Here is a 23995-nt window from a genome sequence, read left to right on the forward strand (position 1 = left end):
CGGCAGGAGTTCGTTCTCTCCTATCATGTGGGCTCTAGGACTGAACTCAGGTCACAAGCAGCAAGTGCCTTTATTGCTGTCATGTCACTGGCCCATGCCTGACAGTTAACCTTTACGGCATCCCTAGGATGCAGATACTATTGTTGACCTATTTCTGTTTCTGAGGGTTGGAGCAATTATGTAGCTCACCCTTGGTCTCAATCTCATGACCAATGAAGTCGCTTAGTCCAAACACTTATTGGGTTCCTACCATATGCCAGCCACAATTCTGGTGAACAAAGTAAACCTTCATAAAGCTGACACTCAGAATGAACAATCAGTGTGATGCATGTAAGTACAGGAAGGAGAAATGAAGCGACAAATTTCTCTAAAATCATGAAGTATGGAGCGCTCACTCAAACAAGGGAGGAGCTGTCGGGGGAACCATAAGCTGGGGTTGAGACTGGTCTAATAACCACAAGCTACTTATGGGTTATGTGGCCCTGCACAAGGAATTCAACTTTTCCAGGCCTTGGTTTCTTCCCAAACTTAGGAAAATCTACATTTGCTTTGCAGAGTGTCTGTAAAGGCCTGGTTTTAGGGGTGCCCAGACTTAGGCTCACAACATTCACACAGCTGAGCCTCATGCTACCCTTCATAGGTGGGCCAAAAATTCTCCCTCTGTCCTCCAGAGACACAGCCTCTCTTTCTTTCCTCTCTCTACCTGTAAAGGAGATGAGGTCTCAGTTTGTAGCCCACTCACTCCCCCTGCTGGCAGGACACTACAGTGTGGCTTTCCTGAAGCCTCCTATTCCTTGTCTCTTGCAAAAACATCCTGTGCGCTGCTCCCAAGCTGCCAGACAGCAGACAGAGATGTGATGGGGTCCTTTCTGCTCCGTAGGTGCTCAGAGTCCAAGGATGGCCCATATAGGGCTGGCAGCACCAAACAAGAAACTATGTCTGCATTGTCTGCTAAATTCTAAGAAACTGTAGGGCAACAAGGACAATGACAAGTGCCTGGGAGGTTGGGGAAGACATCATAGCAGCTGTCTCCTAAAGTAAACACTGCACAGGAAAAGAGAAAGCAGAGAGAGAAGTACATGCAGAACCAGAAGAACACAGAAGAGGACAATGTTGGGTTTGAGGGCTTCTTTCTATGTGCTTAAGCCACTTCTGAAACATTCTCCCAAAGGAGCCTGATTGAAAAATAAAAATTTAGCCGGCAGTAGGGGCATATGCCTTTAATCCCAGCACTTGCAAGATTCAAAAAACAAAAAGAAAAAAGAAGAAAAATTTAGCTGGTTACTAGAGTCCTAAGGCTCTTCTACTGTCACACCTGAGAGAGCAAATCCTTCACTAGAGAAAGGGCTTTTACATCATACACAGTACACACTACACACTACACACTCGACACACATACACACACACAAGCATGCATACACATGTGCACTCTGCATGTGTTAAAAGAGGGCAGATAGGGCTACCTGTGTTCTATGTTCCTACTCAGTTCCCCACTCTTCTTAAGAAATGGCCCAGAGTCATCAATCAAGTGTTTGTAAGCTTGGCCAGATTTCATTTTTCTGCAGTGGGAGAACAACCTTGTCACACATTCCTCTTCATTGGCTGAGTGAATTAGCTATGAAAGCCTTGGGTACCCTTGAGATAGGGAAGGTCCACAGACATAAGTCCTCCTAGGCAGTCCAGACCCCAGGCAGCTGGGGAGAGACAGGGAGAGATGCACAATTTGGTCTTCAGGTAGGCCACACTGTACTCTCCACAACCCACACCCCATGAAAGCCTGTGACCAGTGAGATTTGTTTCAGGTGTTTTATTAAGTGGGCCATACTGTAGCTGGTTTCTAAGTTGCAAAACAACATAAATTTAACAGTAATAACATAGCCAGTTAGATTGTGACAAGCTTTTCCTTTTCTTCAAGAGAAAAAAAGAAAAGAAAAATGAATACTTAAAACATACAATGGCAGGTTAAATAAATAAGATAGATGAAGAAAAGACAAACCTGTTAAAACATGCTCATGTTTACTTCTGTGCAACTTTGTGCCAACAGGAAACATGATTTTCTGCATGACGGTAGCACAATGACATTGTCCTGGCATGTCTCCTTCCCAAATAATACTGACAAAAAGGGGGAAGGGGGAAAACGGATATGGGGCTGACTCTGCAGTGCTTGATCAGAGGCACTGCTAAAAATCCCTTTGATTGGAGCATGGGATTTCCCACTCGCACACCTGTGCATGGCCCATGAAAGCCAGATAGCCAGAATAATGTTAATATAGAAAACATTAGTTTAAAAACGATGTGGAATGGCCTCATCGACGTGACGGGGCGGCATGTGGAACAGCCCCACACATGTGTGCAGGCTCAGTCTGGGAGGCCACAGGCTCCCAGAGTGCGGCCGTGCAAGGGAGGCACCAGCTTCAAAACAAGCAGCGCCAACCTTGCCCCTCTTCTGTCTCTTTCACATGAAAGTGTGTAAAAAGCAGGTCAGCAAATAAACTCTAAAATAGATTATTTTTTCCAAAAATCCTCTAGTTTTCTTTTTACAGTAAGTATACATATCCTCTCTGTCCCTCACAACTTGCTTAGGTCTCTTTGGGATGAAGAGGCAGAGCTGCAGGGAGGCTTTCTGGGTCTTGCTGCTGGCTGGTGCCGGGAGGTCAGATGTCAATGCCCTTAACAAGGGAAGTGTCCAGTGTGATGTTGAATTCTTGCAGGGTCTGCAGCACTCGGATCAAAGAATTGACGAGCGTGTGGTCCTTGATCAGTGCCACATCCTCATACATGTGTGCAGTGATAGGGCAGTCGGCCAACAAGGCTATCCAGTGGTGCAGGAGGTGATCTCTGGCAGGGTGGGAATGATCCAGGTATGTCAAAGCAAGGGAAAAGAAAAACAGGCCAAGGCCAAGGTGGGGTAGAGATCCTTGAACTAAGTGTGAAGATGAAGACACTGTACTCCTCCCCCAGAGCCCCTCTTCCCTCCCTAAAGGAGCTTGCTTTCCACCACCCAGCCCCAGGAATGACCCAACACAATTATCCCTGTCACCTCCCTCTCTTTTCCCATCTCCTTCATCTCCCTAGACAACCTAGCATACAGCAGTTATTAGGCTGAAGTGAGCACTCCTTCCCCCATCAAACAGAGGTCCAGAACACCTTGTCTCCACAGCTAACACCACACACTAACAGCACCAGAAGTGCTAAGACACATGACACTTCCCAGGTGCCAGTACTGTTGCAGGAGGTTTAGTGTTCACGACAGCACCTGCATGCAATGCTACTAAAGGACACAAGATGGGATCCTCTTGAACTTTTGTTAGTAGCCATGTGGGTGCCAAGAACCCAACTTGGGTCTTCTGCAAGAGGAAAAGGTCCTCTTAACCACTGAGCCATCTCTGTCCAGCATCATCTTATTTTACTTTTGTGGTGTTGAGATGGAGGTCTTACTATGTTGCTCATGATGGCCTTGTATTTCTGGGCTCAAGCAATCCCCCTGCCTTAGCTCCCCAGTAGCTGGGGAGTATAACCACATAGTGCTCATCTCAGAGTCTGTATTTAACCACCACACCAACTCTCCTGCACATGGCCTGAATACCCTGCCTCTAGTCTGTCTGGCCTTCCTACTCTCAGTGCTGTCCATACTACCCATGATGTCAGATCCACATTATCTCAGCCTTCTCATTAAACAATGCAGCCCTAATACAGGAGGAATTTTCTCCAATCCAGGTCTTGAAGGTCCCTAACTTCCTTCTAAACGTACTCCCTATCACTGACCTTCTGCATGTCATTTCCTTCCACCAAAGCTTCACCACAACACCTCCTCCTCCCTGAAGCTTTCTTGGGACTCTCTCTTCTCTAGGGTTTCAGCACATCCTATGAGGGGTAGTTTGATGATGTTTGACACCTTTTACGTTTAAACATGACCAGTAAACTTCCCAGCTCAGCTTTCTTCCTACCACTTTCCATAAGGACCCTGAAATTCAAATGTTTACTGAAAAAATAATTATACATATTTACTTCCAATTTCCCCAATGGGGTGGCTTTGAACCTTCCCATCAAGATGTGGCCTTCATCTTCCTTAATTATATACATTCTACTTCACAGATCCCTACAAACATACAAGCTACATAAGAAAATTAACAGCCTAAAAGAGCCCTCCAAGGCAGGCCCATGGCCAATGCCTACCCTGCATGACAGTGCCTACCCTACTGCAGCATCTGAATATTGGCTGCTGTACACTCTGCCTCTGTAGTACCTGGCTCCTAGGCACACCAGCATCTGAAACTTGCCGTCCTTGCCGATGTTCCGGGGCGTGTTGTTGACTGCAGTGACAAAGCGGCAGAAGTTGCGGGCCCGTGTGTGCCAGTTTTCCTCTGGAACGACATCATTCTGTTCTAGCGTCTCATAATAGGTTTGTGCTTTCTCTGTGAAGAGGAGAAAAGCTGTGACAATGGCTCCTCAAAGCTGCCCTGCAGGCCAGGGGCTGTGAGCTCTCCAAGCCCACACAAGCAACTTTAAGAGACCAAAGCAAGTATTCTGATGTCAGTAAGCATATTTAAAACTAATATCTAGTTTTAGATTTTATTTATGTAGCCCTTGGCATGAACATGGTCTTTTCCCCTGGTCTGAGAGACAAAAAAACCTCTGAGGACTATATCCTGCATAATAATTCTCCAGTGGGGACCACACAGGGCTTGGGATCCAATACTCTCAACTGTCATTCTGGTTTTATAGGGATAGTGGGTAAGGACTTGGGGTAAGCCGACTCTAGATGAGAGATGTTTGGAACCTCTTTTGTCAAGTTCTCAGGAGGTAAGGGGTCATACAAATGAGCATGGGTTGGTGTGCTCTCCCATCATTCCCTACGAAAAAACCAGGGCAAACAAACAGCAGACCTAATTGAGGGCTGCCTGATTTGGCTTCTACAGCTAACCTACATGCTACAGGATATAAAGACCTCCACATCAACATACTTCTCCTACTCTTCAACCCTAGACCAGCTCACCCAGGAAATCCCAAATGAAGACATTTTTGAAGAGCCGGGGTGATTTAAATCCATGCTGGAAAGCTTGTTCCAGTGCTGAAACGAGACCACACTCTCCACAGAGCAACAAGGTCAGGCTGCCACGCTAGGAAAGAAAACAGGATAAATGAGAGGCAGATCTCAGCTGGGCTGCCCTACCACTGCTACATCCTCAAACCTACAGCCAGGTCAGGAGGAAGCAAACCACCAACAAGCTCGTGTCTGTTGTCCAGCAGCAACCACAAAGGCTGGCATATTTTTTCAGTGAAGAACTGCTGAAGGGCATGTGATAGAGTTGGGGTCACATACAGGTGACTGCCCAACAGGGCACACAGTGTAGTCATCATTTGGATAGACACAAGCAAATCCAGAAAAAGACAGGAAGAGGTTGTGTTCACTGCAGGACCCCAGAGACTCCACTTAGTCATCAATATGAAGGGCAAACAAAACAACTGAGACAAAGGCTCCTGAGGAAGGAGTCCATCCCATCCCAAAACAGGCAAGGCATATGCTGTACTGGACTCTGTCTGGCCATGGTAATATGTACCTATAATCCCAGCACTTGGGAGGTGGAGGCAGGAGATTGTCACAACTTTTGAGAGCATAGGATAAGCTATATAAGGGGTTCCGGGATAGCTTGAGATATTCCAGAAGACCTTGTTGATGACTCTGGACTAGCCAGAGCACATGGATGTTGAAGAGTATAACAACCTAACTTATATCAAGAGGACTCCCTCTTCCTCAGAAGACTCTGGGCTAGAGTGCAGGAAGGCTCACTCACCTCTTTCTCAGGTTTATGGAAGTGCTTTACAATGCCATTGACTGCCTCCCCAATGGACTCCTGGATCTGCCCAGTGTTCAGCTCTGAGAAAATCAAGTAGACAGCCATAAGTAATCTCAGAGTTACCAAGCAGGAGACTGAGGACACGGAGAATAGGTCATGGCAGAAGCAGGAGAGTGGGAACTCAGGAAGCAGAGACTCATGCCCACCTACTTCTGCAGAGAGAGCTCTTCCCAAAAATCTTAGGGGGCAAAGTCAAGCTAATAGAACTCTCTCTATGAGATGCTGGCCCAGTTTACTTTCCACTTTTCTCTGGAGATCTTGGTTTCCATAAGAGAACTGTGACTTGGCTGTAAACAGTCACCAAGAAGGAGGAGGCCAGAAATTACCTCTCTCCCTGACAGACAGAAACATGGAAAAACAAGACAGATTATCAGAGTCGCCTTCCAGGTCTCCAAAGCAAGGGCCACATACACATGATGATCAAGAGAGGAGATGGCTTTGCTGGCATGGGTGGCTCCTGCCACACTCTACTCCAGCGGGGGCAGCTGCAGAGTGAGGCCAGGGGCCTCAGAGACCTGCCCATTTCCAAACTTTCCTCCTACTCACTGGGCTTATTGTTGGGTGAGATGGTCACAAGTCTCCGGATGACACTGGGGGACTGTTGCAGTGGCGGGGTCCGACAAGGCCTCTCATCCACCTCAGGGAGGGAAGTGAGCAGCTCCCCAACAAGCACACGCTCCAGGCTTCCATCATCCATACCCTTCCCCAGCCATCGGCCACATGGAAACCTAGAGGTAAAACAATGGCCTGTGAGAGCTACTCATTCTTCCAGCATCCTCCCCTGCTACTCAGCAGCACCAGCAAAGCCAACCCATAGGGTGAGGTTACAAAACCAGAGAAGGGGCTCCTGGATTCTCCTTGTCCCAGAGTAAATTATCACTGGAACTGCCTGAGTGGCTTGTGTGACTTGGGACATGTGTCCATCAATGTCATACATGTTTATTCAGTTGGAAACCATCTGTATCTTTAAAATACACACGGCAGAGCCAAAGGGAAATCACCAGGACTATCAAACCTTAAGAGGCTCCTTGAGAAGCTCATACTGAATTTTGCAAGATAGCTGTAGGGGTGCACACTAAAGGTCACTCACTTGTAGGTATGTCCTGTGATCTCATTCCTGACCATCACATATTCCACAAGCCATTTGGCATATAGTCCAGAATTATCATGGCCAATCTGGACAGTGGTGAGCTTCCCCAGGTTCTGGCACTGAGGGAATAAGGAAAAGAAGCCCGGTCAGAAAAGCAGAAGTGGCAATCCTTGGAGGCATAAATCTGACTGGCTGCCTGTCACCTGGCACAGCATCTGTAGGGGCAGAGCTCACAGCTCTACCTACTGCAAGTTTTGGCAGACCAGCATTGTCTCCTAGATAGCTCATGGCTGAGAAAGAAGACACTAGCCTTAGAGGAAGATCAGGGTCTGGGGTCAAAACACTCCAGGTTGGTCCTGCAGCATAACAAATACCTGTGTTTAACAGTTGGAAGAACTCTCAAGAATTCTCCAACAATCCACTCCATTCCCATGCATACCCTCGTATACAAGTTCTGACATATAAACTCCTTCCAGCCAGTGACTATGTAAAAGGTGCAGACTCTTCCCTCTACGTCACCACTGGCCCTGCCTAACATTGTCTCAGAACAGTCCACTGTGCTGATACACAAGGTTGTGCAACAAGGCCTCCATAACGTCCTACAGAAAATTCCCACAGCAGTTGTTACAAACTTGGATCCCCACAGAGCCTTGGGTTAGGATCCCAGATATCACATACCTCAAAAGTCATCTCTAGCACATTCCTGGGGATCTGCAAGATCTGTGTTTCACCCAGTTCTCCTGATATACAGATCCATGGATTGGCAGTGAACATGGAGCCCCCCAGCTTCTTGCTTGGTACAATCAAAATGTGGTACGGAATCACTGTTTAGAGAAGCCACAGAGGTCAAGGTGGGGGTTGGGAATCTCTCACATCTGATGGGAGGGACCTGACGGCTCCAGGAACAAAACTGGGGCAGTGGGTGGCTGCTGCTGCTGCTGTGGGTAGCTGCTGCTGAGGCAGTGACTGGCCAGAGAACTAGCTATGGAGCAAATTCAAAGGCTACCAAGTAAAGAAAGAATCTTAGCATTATAGAAAGATGAAGCTCAAAGACCTTTGAGTATTTTGAACCTTCCTCCTCTAAAAATATGGAGAGTGAGCCCCACAGCTCTGCACACAGGAATTTAATGAATTAGGGACAAAGCTGGCCTGGTCTAAAGGCCTACTGTCACATGGCGTTCTTTCTGCTACTTCAGGAAGACAACTTTCTCTCTGGGGCTACTCTAAATCTGTAATGCTGAGACACTTCTCAGGCTAAAGGAGGACTCTCTGGAAGTATGCAGGATGGATGGTAAATGCAGCTCCAGCACACTTTATGTCCTTAGGCCCCATGAGCAGTTTGTGGAACAACACTGGCTGACATCATGGCAAACAAAAGGATGAGGACAGAAAGTTCCAAAAAAACAGCCATCAAGAAGGAGCTGTTCCTCCTTACTCCCCATGGAAGCACAAGGCAAACAGACAATACAAAAGGAGGCCAGGCATTGAGGTGTATACCAGTATGCAAGACGCAGAGGCAAAGAGGACTGCCATGAGTTTGGTTTGATGCCGGTCTTGGCTACACAGTGAGATTCTTTTTCAAAAATCAAGGATAAATAAATAAATAAATAAATAAATAAATAAATGGAAATAAAGTACAAAGGAGACAGCGAGCCTAGGTAGGTTCATGAAGCAAGGCTAGAACAGGCCATTGAGATTGGAGCAGAGCTACTCACAGATGGTTGTAAAGACATTGGTAAAGCAGAAGTAGTCCACTGCATTGAAGGAGAGCAGGTGATAGAGGAATTGTTCCTTCTCATCATCACAGCGCAGGAAGGCATAACGCTTGTACAGCTTCCTGTCAGGCAGAAGGCAAGACATCAACACATTAATCCCCAGCCAAGAGGACAGGAAAAAAGCTAAAAGTGCTCACTTCCACAGTAGACAGGTTAGAGAAGCATAAGGCAGCAAGCCTCAGACTCCTTAGGATCTCTTCATAAAGGAGGAAAACTAGCCATTCTTTGTGGCTGATGCTAGAGCCTAAGCCACAGCAAGTCCAACAAAATCACATGCTGTATGTTGCTATATTGTCACAGAAGATAGATCATGGAATCTCCTTTTCTGAACCAAAGACTAAACTGCAAAACTATCGGAAATAACAGATACTCTCAAGCTTCTAGTTCTGCTGTCATCTTAGTGTATGGCCACAAGTACAATTAGCAAGAGGTCTGCAATAACCATTCATTATCAGGACACATTTCAGGCCTTCTGAAGGCCTGAGAGCTGAGTCAGAACCATGCTTCTCAGAGGTGACTCAGGGCAAGACCCTGCTCCTACCTCAGATCCACGTTAAGAGCAAGGGCCAAAACACCAAAGGCCAATTTCTTTGCCTACTTCTAGGCCCTCCATGGCTCAACAACAATGATACTTTCCATAAATAAAGGGGATACTGAGAGGACAACGTTCACGCCCTTGTCAAAGGATCATCCACAGGGAAGATGCAAGACAACATCCGAGCTGCCTTACTACAATCACCAGTACCCAGGCTAGTTATCATGCACCTTACCCACAGTCTGCCCTCAAACAGACTCTCCTAAGTGACAGAAGAAATTGAATAAACACAAACTATGCAACTAAATATGAGTTACTAGATAAAAGGCATTCTCCGGGAGTTTAAGAGTAATGAGCTTCAATAGTCCTGTCACGTTTTCTAGAGCAAGAGAGTCTAGAGGACAGTACAAACTCAGACAGATGGTCTAAATCACAGGAAAAAGGATGTGGGGAAATTAGAGAGTGGCTAGACTTGAGAGTACAGAAATGATCAGGCAGCAATAGAGCTGGAAAGTTAGGCTAGAATGAAAAAATAAAATAAAATAAAGGGCCTATAGGCTTAGGGCAATTTTAGGAAGTCTAGTATGATGGTAGGTTGGAAAGAGAATGATTACTGAAATACAGAAGAGAAGGGAAAAACCAAAGAGCCAGGAAGGGTAAAACAGTGGAGTCAAACCTGATTATTCTGGATGGTGGATGCTGGGGAAGATGTTAAGATGTTCAGAGAAAACAGTAGCAACATTTTGCAGAACTAAAAAGAAGTTAACCACATGATGTAAAGCCTGATTTTTATTCTCTCCAAGCTACTCCTAAGGTCTGAATGGAAATAAACGCAGGACTGTAGCTCAGAAGAATGGTCAGAGCTTCAGAGGTGGGAGACACCTGCCTAGAGGTGGCGGAAGTCATGAGTGAGTGAGATCATCAAGTGAGGCAGAGCAAGACAGAGACAAAGAATGTCATGTATGCAGAGGCTGGAAGACTGTTGAGGCCAACATCCTGCAAATAGCAGGGGAGACAGAGAATAGGAGACAGGATGGTGAGATGGCTCAGTGAGTAAACGGGCCTGTTGCCAAGTCTGAAGACCTAGTTCCACCCTGAGACTCACAAGGTGAAAAGACAGAGTTGTCCTCTGACCTACACACGCATACATGTGCACAATAAATATTTTCACAACATCAGTCACCATGGAGAGGCCAAAGAGATCTGAACTCACAACAAGGGAGCTAATTATTGTTCCTCTAGAGTTGAAAGCTCAGTGAATTTCATGAATGACCCCCCCCACACACACACACACCCCTTCTTCAGTCTCCAAGCTACCAACAGTGGTGAAATCTAGCTGAAAATGCCAGAAGTTAAGGAATAGTTTATCAATACTGATTCTTCCAAGGCTGTTCTGTTCCTGTCTGGACAGCCAGGCACACATTTTACAGACACTGGTTGATTCCTTCTAGATACTGCAACATGCTCAGACTAGGAAAGGCACACAATTCAGTTTCTCAATGTAAGCAAACTTTAATAAGCATAAAACAATTATATAATATAACATTTTCTAAGGTAAAGGAAGGCCCAACAAATGCTGTGTCAAATGCCTGCCTGGAGGACAAATGGCCCTGGTATACAAGAAAACATCTCACTAGGTCCTAAAGGAACTGGCAGATGGAGAGAAGATGAGAATAGAGCCATCCCAGTCAACAGGAGCAACTAAAGACATTTGAAAAGGAGGAACAGTATGACATTATTGAAACCCTCAGTAAACTGGGAGAAAGATGAGGATTCAGGACAGAGGGCACTACAGGTTGGACACGGTTTGAGTTAACTCCCTAAAAGACTCATGTGGTCTAATTTTGGGCCCCAGTGTGCTAAAAGGTCAGATCTAAAGGAATCTAATTGGGTCAGGGAGTATCACTCTCTCAAGTATTAATGTTGGTCTTGTGGAGTGAGTTCTCATGAAAGCAGCAGGTTACCATAAGTTGAGACCACTCCATGCACTGTCTTTTTGGCATTGGCCATTTCCTTTTCTATGCTGTGATATAACTAGGGAAGCGCTTGCCACAAGCCAAATAGATGTGCCAGCCTGATTCTGGACTTCCAGCATCTCTTTATTGTAAAGTAAATATTTTCTTCTTTATAAAACACCCAACAAAGGGTGGCCTGTTGTAGCAATGACACGTGAACTAACACTGAAGGGTGTGCTTGATGTAGTCTTTCCTCACTGCCTTTCCTCCAAAAGGCAATCCGTTGAAGCAAACCTCATTTTCTACTCACTGGATTAGTCACTGGGGTCAAGAACTGGATACTGAGTGAATTTTAAGCTAATGTCCTCTAAAAGGACTACAGATTTTTTAAAAACACAGGATTAGGGCTGAAGACTTACTGAGTAAATAGTACATTTGTCCAGTGTATGTGAGGTTCTTAATCCAAAATCACAAAAAAACAAGAACAAAAAAGAAAAAAAGAAAAAAAAAGAGCCAGATGTGCTGAAAAGACAGAGTTGAGTCATCTGAGAGACAGAGAAGGGAAGGACTGCTCATTCTTGGGTTGGAACCATGCAGGCAAACAGGACTGCATGTTCGGTGGCTCTGAGAAGTGTAAGCCCCTGGACACTTTTCTGTCCTAATGAGAAGTACGGAGGGAGAGGTTCTAGGTTTGTTATCTGAAAGCTCTAGGAAAAAGGAAAGGGAACTAACTGGCTGTTCTGGTTGGCCTTAGTTTTAGAAGAGATAAGAGTAACTCAGAAGTTCCCTTTAATTCTACAACCCTTTGTTTCTCAGGACAAAAAAAAAAAAAAAACAGAACAAAGAAATGTCTCATGGCCAAAGGTTCCAGGAAGGAGAGCAACACCTGCTAGTTCTAGGCGAAAGCAGAAGTTTAAGTCTGCACACAGAGGGAGGTGCACACACTGTGAGTCTGCACACAGAGGGAGGTGCACACACTGTGAGTCTGCACATAGAGGGAGGTGCACACACCCTCTGCAGCTTAAATTTGGCTGGATGCTGTTGCTGTAACATGATGAATTCGCCCTTCCCATCCCCAATTTCTAGTCTACCTGACAATCCTGGAGCCTGGCCTTACTTGGTGAGCTCATGGTCTGAAAGAAGCTGCTTCAGATGTCTGGAGAGTAACTTCTTCTCCATGGACAGTCGCACCCATGCTCTGGCCTTTCCCACATCAGTCTTGATTTCCCCAATATTCTGGATGTGCCTAAAAAAAGAAGTGTAGGGTGATGAGAAATGAACACAGAGGCCAGGGAGAACAGCACCATTCCACCTAGGAGTCTTTCTCACTCTTTGTGGCTTTGCCAGACACAATTCTCACAATCTGGGAAAAAGAACAGATAATAGAAGTTTCAACAAGCTAGGCTAGTCCCAAGCCCTGGTACTGTGAGATACACAGCTATTTCTCCTGGTATATCCTGCAAAATGCCAGGAAAACTACCTTTTTATAAATATACAAAGACCAATAATGAAGAGTCCTGGTTAGCTGAATTAGTTTAAATGCTTTAACAGCCATGGAAATCCTGTGGGTTAAGCATCACACCCAAGCAACAGCTGAGACAAGCTTTAGTGGGTAATTTATAAATGAGCAGACGGACCTCATATCCTGAATTAGGGAGATCCTCAGAGGAGACATGACAGCACTGGCATCAGACTTTCTCCGTTCTGAATCAAGAAGTATTCCTGGAACAACAAAGATGGTCATCTCCAAAAAGACCTGAGTATCCAAATAGCTAACAACTCTCTTACATGTCAAATCACAAATTCCTACAATAAACAACTGGCTCCATCATTAATACCTTCAACAGCCATTTCACAGATATTGTTAGGTTTCCGACAGAAATCATATTTTATACTTTTGCATATTATTTACTTCTTGAATAATCTGTAAGATGAGACAATGAAGGTATCACAGTCTACATTAAACAGAGGGAGATATGGCAGAGTTGACTCCTGGCTCCCAGTTTGGTATTAGCATATATGTTATGACCAGGGGAACAGTACTTCACATGAAGCTACTGCTCACTCCCAAGAGTGAGTGTCTTCAAGAGAGCCATGAGAATATTCCAGAATGAACCTGTTCCAGAATGCTTAGATCCTTTGAGGGAGGAATAATACCTCTGATCTGGTACCAGGTGCCATATTTAAAGCTTGGTATTTTCATCAATAAGCTGTTGAAAATATTTTGCTGTAGTTTGTCCCTTGGCAGTAATTGCCATAACCTTCCTGAGAAATTCTGGGAATCACACATCCACAAAGCACACTCAACAGGCTCCTTCAGGAATGCCTGTCCCTGACCTTTTTACAGTTATGATACTTGAGGGATAACTGGTTCAAGGGCATGAAGTTCATAATCCAACTAAAATACAAAGGAGGAAATTTTTCAAAATTCCATTCAAACTTACCTTTACCTTTAACAATAGCTGATTGGAGTAGTGCATGCCTTTAATCCCAGCACTTGGGAGGCAGAGGCAGGTGGATCTCTGTGAGTTTGAGGATAGCCTGATCTACAGAGCTAGTTCCAGGACAGCAAGACCTACACAGAGGAACCCTGTCTCAAAAAACCAAAACCAAAACCAAAAGAAAAGAAAAAAAAATAGCCAATTGAGTGTGTTGGCGATGTCTTTAGTCCCAGCATTGGGGAAGCAGAGGCATCTGGATCTCAATGAATTCAAAGCCACCTGGTCTATAGAGCTAGTTCCAAAACAGCCAGGGTTACACAGTGAGACCTTCTTTTAAAAAAGGAAGGAAGGAAGGAAGGAAGGAAGGAAGGAAGGAAGGAAGGAAGGAAGGAAGGAAGGAAGGAAGGAAGGAAGGAAGATAGAAAGGAAGACAAGAAGGAAGAAGACAGGAAGGAAGACAGAATGAACAGTCAAGGAAAAGGCTTGAAAGGATGGTATAAAGAGAGTTGTAGCCAAGAAGTAGAAGGAGACAGTGCATGCAGCACATACAGGAAGAAAGACTTGACAACAGCATGAGGGACCCTAAGTGAACAGACAGGAAGTCTGCTTCTAACGCAGGCATTTTCATTATGCCTTTTCTTTTCCATTAACTTACTGCATGATCTTACAACAACCTCATTCCTTCTGAGACTTCATTTTTTTTTCCCTCATAAAGAAGAGGGGGCTGGAGAAATGGCTCAGCAGTTAAGAGTACTGACTGCTCTTCCAGAGATCCTGAGTTCAATTCCCAGCAACCACATGGTGGATCACAACCATCTCTAATGGGATCTGATGCCATCTCTTCTGGTGTGTCTGAAGATAGCTACAATATACTCATATACAAGAAAGAAAAAGAAAGAAAGAAAGAAAGAAAGAAAGAAAGGAAGGAAGGAAGGAAGGAAGGAAGGAAGGAAGGAAGGAAGGAAGGGAGAAAAGAAAAGAGGAAGGACCACATTGTCCCACAAAACTCCACGTTATATTTTTGTTTTTGTTTTGTTTTGTTTTGGGGGATGGGGACGGAGGTGGGGAGTATCTAGAGAGAAAGCTAAGCAGTTAAGAGCACTGGCTGCTCTTCTAGAGGACCAGAGGTTTAATTCCCATCACATACATGGTGGATTACAACTGATTAGAACTCTAGATCCAGAGATATATACCGTGTTCTAGCCTCTATGTCCATGTCAGAGAAATTAGAAAAAAGAAAAAAAAAAGCTTCTAGCAAACACCAGGATCATAGTAAAATCCAGTTTCAGTTTCTGTTTTTATTTTTACAGTCCTTTTTTGAAGCCAAATTAGGCTGCTTACTTTTACTAATCAAAAGGGTTCAGAAATAGATAATGAGAACATCACTGTGGTGTGGGTGATGCTGTTTCAGCAAGCTGGGTGTATGTGTGTGTGTGTGTGTGTGTCTGAATGTGTATGGGTGTGTGTGTGTGTGTGTGTGTGTGTGTCTGAATGTGTATGGGTGTGTGTGTGTCTGAATGTGTATGTGTGTGTGTGTGTGTGTCTGAATGTGTATGGGTGTGTGTGTGTCTGAATGTGTGTGTGTGTGTGTGTGTGTGTGTGTGTGTGTGTCTGAATGCCCATGGAGACCAGAAGTTGGATGCTCTGAAGCTAGGAACAGAACTCTGGTCCTCTGGAAGAACAATGAGCACTTTTTTTATAAAAAGATTTTACTTTTCTTTCATGTCTACTAAGTGCCTTGCCTGCATGTATGTGTACTACATTTGTGCCTGTAAAAAGCGTGTGTAGGGTTCCCTGGAACTAGAGCAATAAATGCTGTGAGCTACCATATGGGTGCTGGGAACCCAACCCAGGTCCTCTGGAAGAGTAGCAAGTGCTCTTAACTGCTGAGCTGTCTCTCTGACCCCACAACAAACATTCTTAGCTACTGAGCTGAGATCTCTCCGTAATGATCACTGTAGGGAGGGGCAGGAAAGTGAGCTGAGACAGTCTATACAAGTGCACAAACCACCCTACCTGAAGTACTGAGGCTTCCTGATGTGAGTTTTCTCTGCCGGTTTTCCTGATAATGTAACAGATGAGACCACAAAGCTGATTTCCCCTGGAAGCAATGGGAAGAAGAAACAACTATTAATGATATTCAACATGCAAAGGACAATTTTTTTTTTTTTGCTAAAAATACTAGCAAAACCCAATTTCTACTAAAAGTGATGTTTCAATTCCTCCTAACACACACTATGTACATACATACATCCTCTACTAAAAATAAAATCCAGCAGAGACAGAAGGAACAAAAGCTGAAATGATTCCCAACTAGCATACAAGGAAGAGTGTGTTCAAAAGGATGTGGTAAGCCATGAATAAGAAAGTAAAAGACAACCTCTGAATGCTCTGCTGGAGAAGGTCAGCTCTTGCCACACACCCCTAGCGCACTCAGGGACGAACACGCACACACCCCTAGCCTAACAAGAGTCTGTGTAACAGTGCCTAAATCCCCTACTGTAGTTAAAGGTATCTTCATCTTGCCCTTAGTTGCAGACTGGGATAAATATGCCAAGCTGGCTTCAAACTCACAGAGATCCTCCTGCCTCTGCCCCGCCCCTGCCTCCTAAATGCTGAAAATTAAATTATGTGCCACCATGCCCAGTTCCAATCTTGTTTTTTAAGACAGAATCTCTTACTGGCCTGTAGTTCATCAAGTACCCACTGTCCAGTGAGCCTCAGGGATCTACTGGTCTCCTCCTCCCCCACAGTGAGATCACAAACACTCACCACCGTTAGCTTTCATTATGAGTTCTGGAGACAGGACTCAGGTCCTCATGCTTGTACAACAAGCATTTTACCAATTGAGCTATCTCCCCAGCCCCTATAACTATCACAGATGACAAATATTTCATATTCATGATTATGTTCCTATATGGTTGATAAAAATTCACTATGTTAGCAACATAATTTATAAATAATCTTACAAAGTGTGTGTTGCATTTAATGAAAATAATGATAGATGCTATCATATCTCAGTGTTTGCTAATAATAAAGCACTATGTTAAATCTCTAAAATAATGTAATTTAGTGCTGGGGATATGGCTCAGTTGGTAGAGTGCTTGCCTAGCAGGCACCAAGGGTAGCAGTCCATGCCAATAATTTCAACATTCCACAGGTGGAGGCAGAAGGATCAGAGAGTTAAGGACAGTGACAGCAAGAGCTAGACAGAGAGATCCTGTCTCAAAAAGGAAATAAAAATAGAGGACACCTGAGGTCTCCACGTGCATGTGCACACATGAGTCATGACATCTTGAAGGAGGATTATAAAGCAAACTAGTTTGTGAGTGACCAACTGAGCTGCCATTAAGGGGCAGATTGCTCCCTTAACTCAGACTCACAGATGTTATTTGAACTTGTGCCTTGGCAAAAGGAAAACTAGCTATGTGTCAGCAGTTACTACTTTGGCTTCCCAGATGCCAGGGTTCTGGTGTACTGACTTACAGTGTATCTCATCCTCATAGTTGTACACAGCCTACCTTCTTATAGAGTGGACCTCTATCATCAGTGGTAAATCAACATAGTAATGAGTTATACAGTGAGTTCAAGGCCATTCTACTCAAGATAGTTTAGTGGGTAAAGGAACTTGTCACTGGAGTTCAATCCTTGTGTTCAACAGCAGAAACAAATAAAGAGTCCTGAAAGTTGTTTGCTCACCTTCTTCCCCCTACTCTTTTCTCTCTCACACACAAACAAAATAAATTAATAAAATTTTTAAAGTAGGGCCAAGTGTAGTTGTGCATGTCTTTAATGCCAGTACTCTTAGACAGAGGTAGTTGGATCTCTGAGATTAAAGCCAGTCTGCTCTACAGTGCTCAGACTTCCAGGATAGCCAAGGCTGTCTTGAGAAACCCTGTCTCAAACAAACAAGAACAAAAAAGAAAAAACAACAATACCCAAAAAAGAAAATTAGACCCAATGGTACAGTGTCTGCTTAGCATAAGGAAACCTGGATTTGGTTTCTAGCACTGCACTGACCAGGAGTGGTATATGTCTATAATAGTACTTAGAAGGTGGAAGCAGGAGGACCCGGAGTTCAAGGTCACCCTGGAATACATATGAGTACAAAGCAGCCTGGGCTATATGAGACCATGCTTTAGAACAAGCACATGAAAATAAAAGACAGTGGCTATGACTACCACTGAAAAGCGTGTCAATGGAACAAGGAGATCCTCCGAGTTTTATGTGGCAAGGACCAAACACTCGGCTTCTCTCAGATCTTCAAGATGACCAGCCGTCAGTAAGGACATCATTTCTATTAGGACTGTAAATTAATGATGGCTGGTACCTCCTCAACTCAACCTTCCTCTGCTCTACCTCCAAACACAGGCCAACAGTAGAGGGCCCATCAAGCTGACTTGCAACCTACTCCCAAGAAAAATGTCATTTTGTTTGTTTGATCTTGTTTTCCAAGACAGGAGCTCTCTGTCCTAGAACTCTCTCTGTAGACCAGGCTGTCCTTGAACTCACAGACCCACCTGTTTCTTGCCTCAGTGCTGGGACTAAAGGTGTGAGCCACCACCTCCCAGCAAAAGGTGCCACTTTTAAAGGTTTAAAAAAACATAGCTGCGCCGGGCAGTGGTGGCGCACACCTTTAATCCCAGCACTTGGGAGGCAGAGGCAGGTGGATTTCTGAGTTTGAGGCCAACCTGGTCTACAGAGTGAGTTCCAGGACAGTCAGGACTATACAGAGAAACCCTGTCTCAAAACAATCCCCCCCCCAAAAAAAAACCCATAGCTGAATAAACTTTATTTATAAGAAAAAAAAAAAAGCTGAACTCACATTTGGTTAGCTGTTGATACCCTATCCCGCATATCAGATATTTACATTATAATTCATAACAGAAGCAAAATTACAGTTATGAAGTAGTCATGAAAAAAATTTATAGTTGAGGGTCACTAAAACATGAAGAACTGTATAAAGGGTCACAGCATTAGGAAGGTTGAGAACCACTGGTATGGGGAGAGTAGTAGTGAAACCAGAGGCTAGACCCATTACCTGTTTCACTTGTAGCCCATGACTCCAGATTCTTTCCAGAAGGTCACAGAGGCTGGCAATCAAAGTGTTCTCTTCCACACCGGTGATGTTCACCTCCCCATGCCCCAGCTCCACTGCCTCTCGACCCATCTTCTCTACCAGCATCCTCTTGGTCTAGGAACAAGTAAGTAGGATAGATCACCACAGTGAGTAGAGCCACACACTACTGCAGAGAGCTGTGGTAGCCTGCACTGCACACGTGCTGGGCTAAGAAGGATGAGATGAAGAAGCCCAGAGACAGTGTATAGTCATGTGGGTCAGGTTATAGGGAACACACGCTTTCAAAGTTCAGTTAAGGAGGCTAAAACACAGCTATAGCAAGTGATCCTAGCAAGGGATTTCATTACTCTGGATTCAAACCTTTGCCTTTATGAGATGAAAAGAGTTGAATAAAATCCTTTGCTCATGTCTGCCTCGGCTATTCCCCCATTCTCATGGCTTAAATAAATGTACTGGACAAACCTTCAAGCACATAACCTAGAAATAAATCTAAAATAACTCTCAAGGAGACAGAAGTTGTTGAGAATAATTTCAAGTGAAAATCTGCAAATGCTTATTATATTATAAATATGTAACAACATCAATGTCAAGATGACTGAAGAGCATGAAATCTTTCAAGAAATATATCAACGTTTTTAATGGCAGGAAAGGTGACATTATAGGAGAAAATTACAAGTGACTTAGAAGAACTTTCAGTTTAAAAAATAAATTAAGCTAGGGGGCTGGAAAAAACAGCTCAGGATTAAGACCCTGGAATACTCCTGTAGAGAAGGCTTGAGCCCAGCCCCTAAATCTACACTGGGCAGTTCACAACAGCCTGTGACTCAAACTCCAGGAGACCTGACACCCTCCCTGGCCTCTGGTCTCTCTGGCCCTCTACTTGCAAGGGAGGCAAACACAATCAGAGATACACACACATATTTAAAAAACAAAATCTCAAAAGACCCAGGTTTGATTCCCACCACCCATTCGGAGGCTCACCACTTCTTTAGGCACATATGTGGTACACAGATTAAATACAAAGTACTCATACATACTAAATAAAATAAACCTTAAAATATTAATAAATAATAAAATCTTGAAATTAAACAAATCTGAAATTTAAAATATCAATTCTGATAGAATAATTTAGGGTGGTTACTAGTTGTTGAAACAAAGTCTCTCTCTATATATATATATGGTATATATATATATGGCCTCAAACTATGAGATTCACCTGCCTCTACCCCTCAGTACTGAGATTAAAGGTTGTATACCACCATGTCCTGCTTATTCTAAGTTTTGTTTTAAGATTTTAGTAGTGTTCATGTATGTGTCATCATGTGTGTGTCCGTGTGTGTCTGGGGGTGGGGAGGCATACAGGGGTGTGTGAGTGCCATGATGCATGTGTAGAATCAGATGGCTTGGCAGCCAGGCCCTTTACCTGATGGATAAGCCTGACTCCATTTTAAGATTAAAACCTATCTTGTTAAAAGGTCAAAATAAGGGGCTGGAGAGATGGCTCAGCGGTTAAGAGCACTGACTGCTCTTCAAGAGGTCATGAGTTCAAATCCCAGCAACCACATGGTGGCTCACAACCATCTACAATGAGATCTGATGCCCTCATATGGGTGTCTGAAGACAGCTACGGTGTACTTACATATAATAAAAAAAAAAAAAAAAAAAAGTCAAAATAAGTTCATTCCTGTCTTTTGTAAAACTTGGTTTTGACCATGTCTTGACCCATTTTCTGGAATTTGATATGTTCCACACCTCCACTCTGCTGAGATGAGCTGTTCTGGCAAATAATTTTGAAAGGTTCTGCCAAGTTTCTATGTAACCAAAAACTCTTGAAACCCACCCCTAGCCTGGGAGTTTGGGGAGCTAATATAAACCCCATCCTTTCCTGTGTTTGATGCTATTTTCTTGAACTCCTCTTTGGGGAGATAGTCCTTTCTGACAGAAAATAAGTTTGCTTAATTTGAACAAAGAATCCCACCCCACCGCCCAAAAAAATAACAGTCTAGACAGAAAACCACCAAAGAGAACTCTAAACAATTGTGATAAGGATGCTGAGCTATAGCTTCACAATTGAAGGCTTCTGGTGAGGGTGTGGCTAGAGTAGGACTGTTTTCTTTAAGGGGCCAGTTACTGGGAGTTTGACCATACTCAAGTGAGTGTATGGGCATCATTAATTCCCCTCCTCTTCCTCCTCTACCTCCTCCTCCTCCTCCTCTTCCTCTTCCACCTCCTCCTCCTCCTCTTCCTCCTCTACCTCCTCCTCTTCTACCTCTTCCTCCTCCTCCTCTTCTTCTTCCTCCTCCTCTTCTTCTTCCTCCTCCTCCTCCTCTTCTTCCTCCTCCTCCTCTACCTCTTCCTCCTCTTCTTCCTCCTCCTCCTCTTCTCCCTCCTCCTCTTCTTCCTGTTCCTCTTCTTTCCTCCTGCTCCTTCTTCCTTCCTCTTCCTCTTCTCTTCCTTTTTGGGGGGCGAAGTGACAAGGATGAGAAGGCAGACCATGTTCTGCCTGGGCTGCTCCTACTCCAACTGGCCAGTCCTCATGGCCATGTTCTCAGAGTCCATCTCCCCATAGCATCTTCTTCCTTCTCTCTCTCCCCCTCCTGTGGTCCCAGCCCACTCAAGCTTCTTAAAGTATGAATTTCTTCTAATTTCATTCAGAACTCTCAGGAAGCAGCAGAGAACAAAACAGCTGAGTTGTCCTAATAATTATGATACTCTGACTTGGATGAAGACTTTTTATTAGAAATTACATTTAAAACTTAAATATTAAAGATTAATCTTTCTAGCCAGGCAATGGTGGCACACTGAGTTCGATGCCAAGCCTGGTCTACAAAGCATCAATGGTTTCCTGCATGTGTGTCTGTGTGAGGGAATCAGATTCCCTAGAACTAGAGTTACAGACAGTTGTGAGCTGCCATCTGGGTGCTGGGAATAGAACCTGGGTCCTCTGGAAGAACATCCAGTGCTCTTAACCACTGAGCCATCTCTTTAGCCCCCCACAAACTGCTATTACTAGATATGAAAAGCAATTACTGTTAGATTACAACAGAAGCAAAAACATTTCCACATATGCAAAACACTTTGTAATTATTAAGGCAACAAGCTTTTAAGGTTAGTATTACCCCATTATCTAAGGAGTGGGGCAGTTAGATGACACGTCAAACCAATGATCTAAGCTCCATCATCAGAACCCACATGAAGATGGAAGAAGAGAACTGACTTACAAAGTTGTCCTGATCTCCCTCCCCCAATCCCCACCCCTACATTTTTTTTCTTTTTTTTAACTAAAATAAGGAGTGGTCAGAGCCAAGTAATGATCTCCTTTTTGCTGCCAAGGGAAAACAGCAGCACTGAGTACCCACAACTCACCTTGTTTCGGCATTCCTTCAGCAGGCCTTCTACAAACTTCCAGTTGGTCTGGGCAATGACTGATGGAGAGAGGTTGGACAGTTTGGGCTGACGGATGGTACTACCCAGATTCCTGGCTTCCTGGATGTACTTCTACAATAAACAGAAAAAGGAAAGACCTTTTATGTCCATGGACAGAGACCACAGCAACCAGTACTGGTGGGCTCCTAAGGAGGACACTTGCACCCCATGCATCTTTGCTTGCCTATGCCTGGGCTCAAATATACATGGGAACAGAAAATTTAAGAGAAATTTGTGTACTAAAAGGGAAAATCAAAATAATACAATTTCTGGTTTTATTGACATGAATATAATAAACTACTTTGATTTAAAGATACAAAGGCATTTATACAGACATGCACATGACACACAAAAATACACTAGCAATCATAGCCAAATTTTTGAATTATAACTTATGTTTACACTTAAGAACCCTGCAGTGGAGTTACAAATTGCAATCTGTAAACAAACAAACTGATATCACAATGGTTTGAGTACATTTCCTGTTTTATGTTGGGCTGTATTCGTAGGTTTCCTAGAGTACATGCAGCCAGGAATGCACAGGTGAGACAAGCCTGCAACCTTTTATAAGAACTGCCTTAGTTGTCATGTCTCTTCAGCACAACAAAACAGTAGGACACCATCCCTCTCCTTATCCACATAAGGGAAAAAAGAGCTAAGTCCACTTTCTCCATTCTTTTCTATTGCTGCCATAAAACCCTGACAAAAGCAACTTAAGGCAGATTAAGGTAGAAAGGGTCTACTTGGGCTCACAGATGCACAGTACGGTTTATCATATCAGGGAGCACAGCAGCAGCATCTGAGGGAGCTGGTCAGCAGTCAGCAGAGCAAGGATGCAGCATGCTGTCTTCAGTTTGCTTCCTCTGCTCTTATACAATACAGCATCAACTGTCCATGGAATGGTGCCACCAAGACCAAGAGAATCTTCCCAAGTCATTTAAGGTAATCAAGATAGTCCCCAATCCCGCCCCAACCCCGACACGCTCACAGCCCAACCTAATCTAAGCACACCCCCCCACTAGGACTCCTCCCAGGTGATTCTGGATTGTATCAAGTCGGCATTGAAAACTAAATATCACAGAGATACAGAGAAGTCCAGGAAAAAGTTCTCTGTCCTCAGAGTCAGAGTCACAGCATCGACCCCAGCCTACTTTCCTCCTTTCTGTTTTAACAAAATTAGTTCCTTTCCTATTGCACCACAAACAAAAACGCCCCAATTTTAAAGCCATTTATTTCTCCAAGTTTCACACTGGCATCTTCTGAAATTCCTATCAAGTAACAGAACATACAGGATCATCTGGCTAGCTATCATGAAAAACACTATGCTCTCTAGAATGACATTTGAATTCTTCTCTACAGGGACAACTAACTTAACTCTAAGAAAAGGGCAGACAGACAGACAGACAGACAGTGAGTGCAGCATGACAGAGGAGGGCTCCTTGTCATTGTCTTACCTCTCTCTGGTCATTGTCTAAGCGCAAATGTTCTGTGTGCTGTTTCTGTCGGTCTTTCCGCCTCCACTGGGCAGGGGCATTCCTTTTTGTCCACCTGATAATATCAAAAGAGACCATTAAGAATATTCACTACTCTGTGAGTTCTAAGCCAACCTGGTATACACAGTGAAAGAGGTCCTATCTCAAAAAATAAAAAAGACAGCCATTTATTCCAGCACTGAAGAGGCAGAGACAGACAGATTTCTAAGTTCGAGGCCAGGCTGGTCTATAAATTGAGTTCCAGAATAGCCAGGGCTATATAGAGAAACCATGTCTTGAGGAAAGAAAGAAAGAAAGAAAGAAAGAAAGAAAGAAAGAAAGAAAGAAAGAAAGAAAGAAAGA

The 23995-nt window shown here is 44.0% G+C and overlaps 1 protein-coding gene across 1 annotated transcript in view; it reads right to left on the reverse strand.

The window, feature by feature from the left end:
- Nucleotides 1-1792: 1792 nt before the first annotated feature.
- Nucleotides 1793-23995, reverse strand: part of Dennd5a (DENN domain containing 5A) — a 69851-nt gene continuing 47648 nt past the window's right edge. The window contains exons 10-23 of the mRNA XM_028768043.1: nucleotides 23615-23708; nucleotides 22101-22232; nucleotides 18696-18848; nucleotides 15671-15755; nucleotides 12851-12935; nucleotides 12331-12459; nucleotides 8664-8785; nucleotides 7627-7772; nucleotides 6949-7067; nucleotides 6405-6586; nucleotides 5796-5878; nucleotides 4997-5120; nucleotides 4247-4415; nucleotides 1793-2838 (exon numbers count right to left, since the gene is read on the reverse strand). Coding sequence (XP_028623876.1) covers nucleotides 2655-2838; nucleotides 4247-4415; nucleotides 4997-5120; nucleotides 5796-5878; nucleotides 6405-6586; nucleotides 6949-7067; nucleotides 7627-7772; nucleotides 8664-8785; nucleotides 12331-12459; nucleotides 12851-12935; nucleotides 15671-15755; nucleotides 18696-18848; nucleotides 22101-22232; nucleotides 23615-23708 — 1807 coding nt within the window. The 3' untranslated portion in view covers nucleotides 1793-2654. The remainder of the gene's footprint in view (nucleotides 2839-4246; nucleotides 4416-4996; nucleotides 5121-5795; nucleotides 5879-6404; nucleotides 6587-6948; nucleotides 7068-7626; nucleotides 7773-8663; nucleotides 8786-12330; nucleotides 12460-12850; nucleotides 12936-15670; nucleotides 15756-18695; nucleotides 18849-22100; nucleotides 22233-23614; nucleotides 23709-23995) is intronic.

Source organism: Grammomys surdaster, unplaced genomic scaffold, assembly GCF_004785775.1.
Source record: "Grammomys surdaster isolate TR1022 unplaced genomic scaffold, NIH_TR_1.0 184, whole genome shotgun sequence".
In the NCBI taxonomy this organism is placed as follows: domain Eukaryota; kingdom Metazoa; phylum Chordata; class Mammalia; order Rodentia; family Muridae; genus Grammomys; species Grammomys surdaster.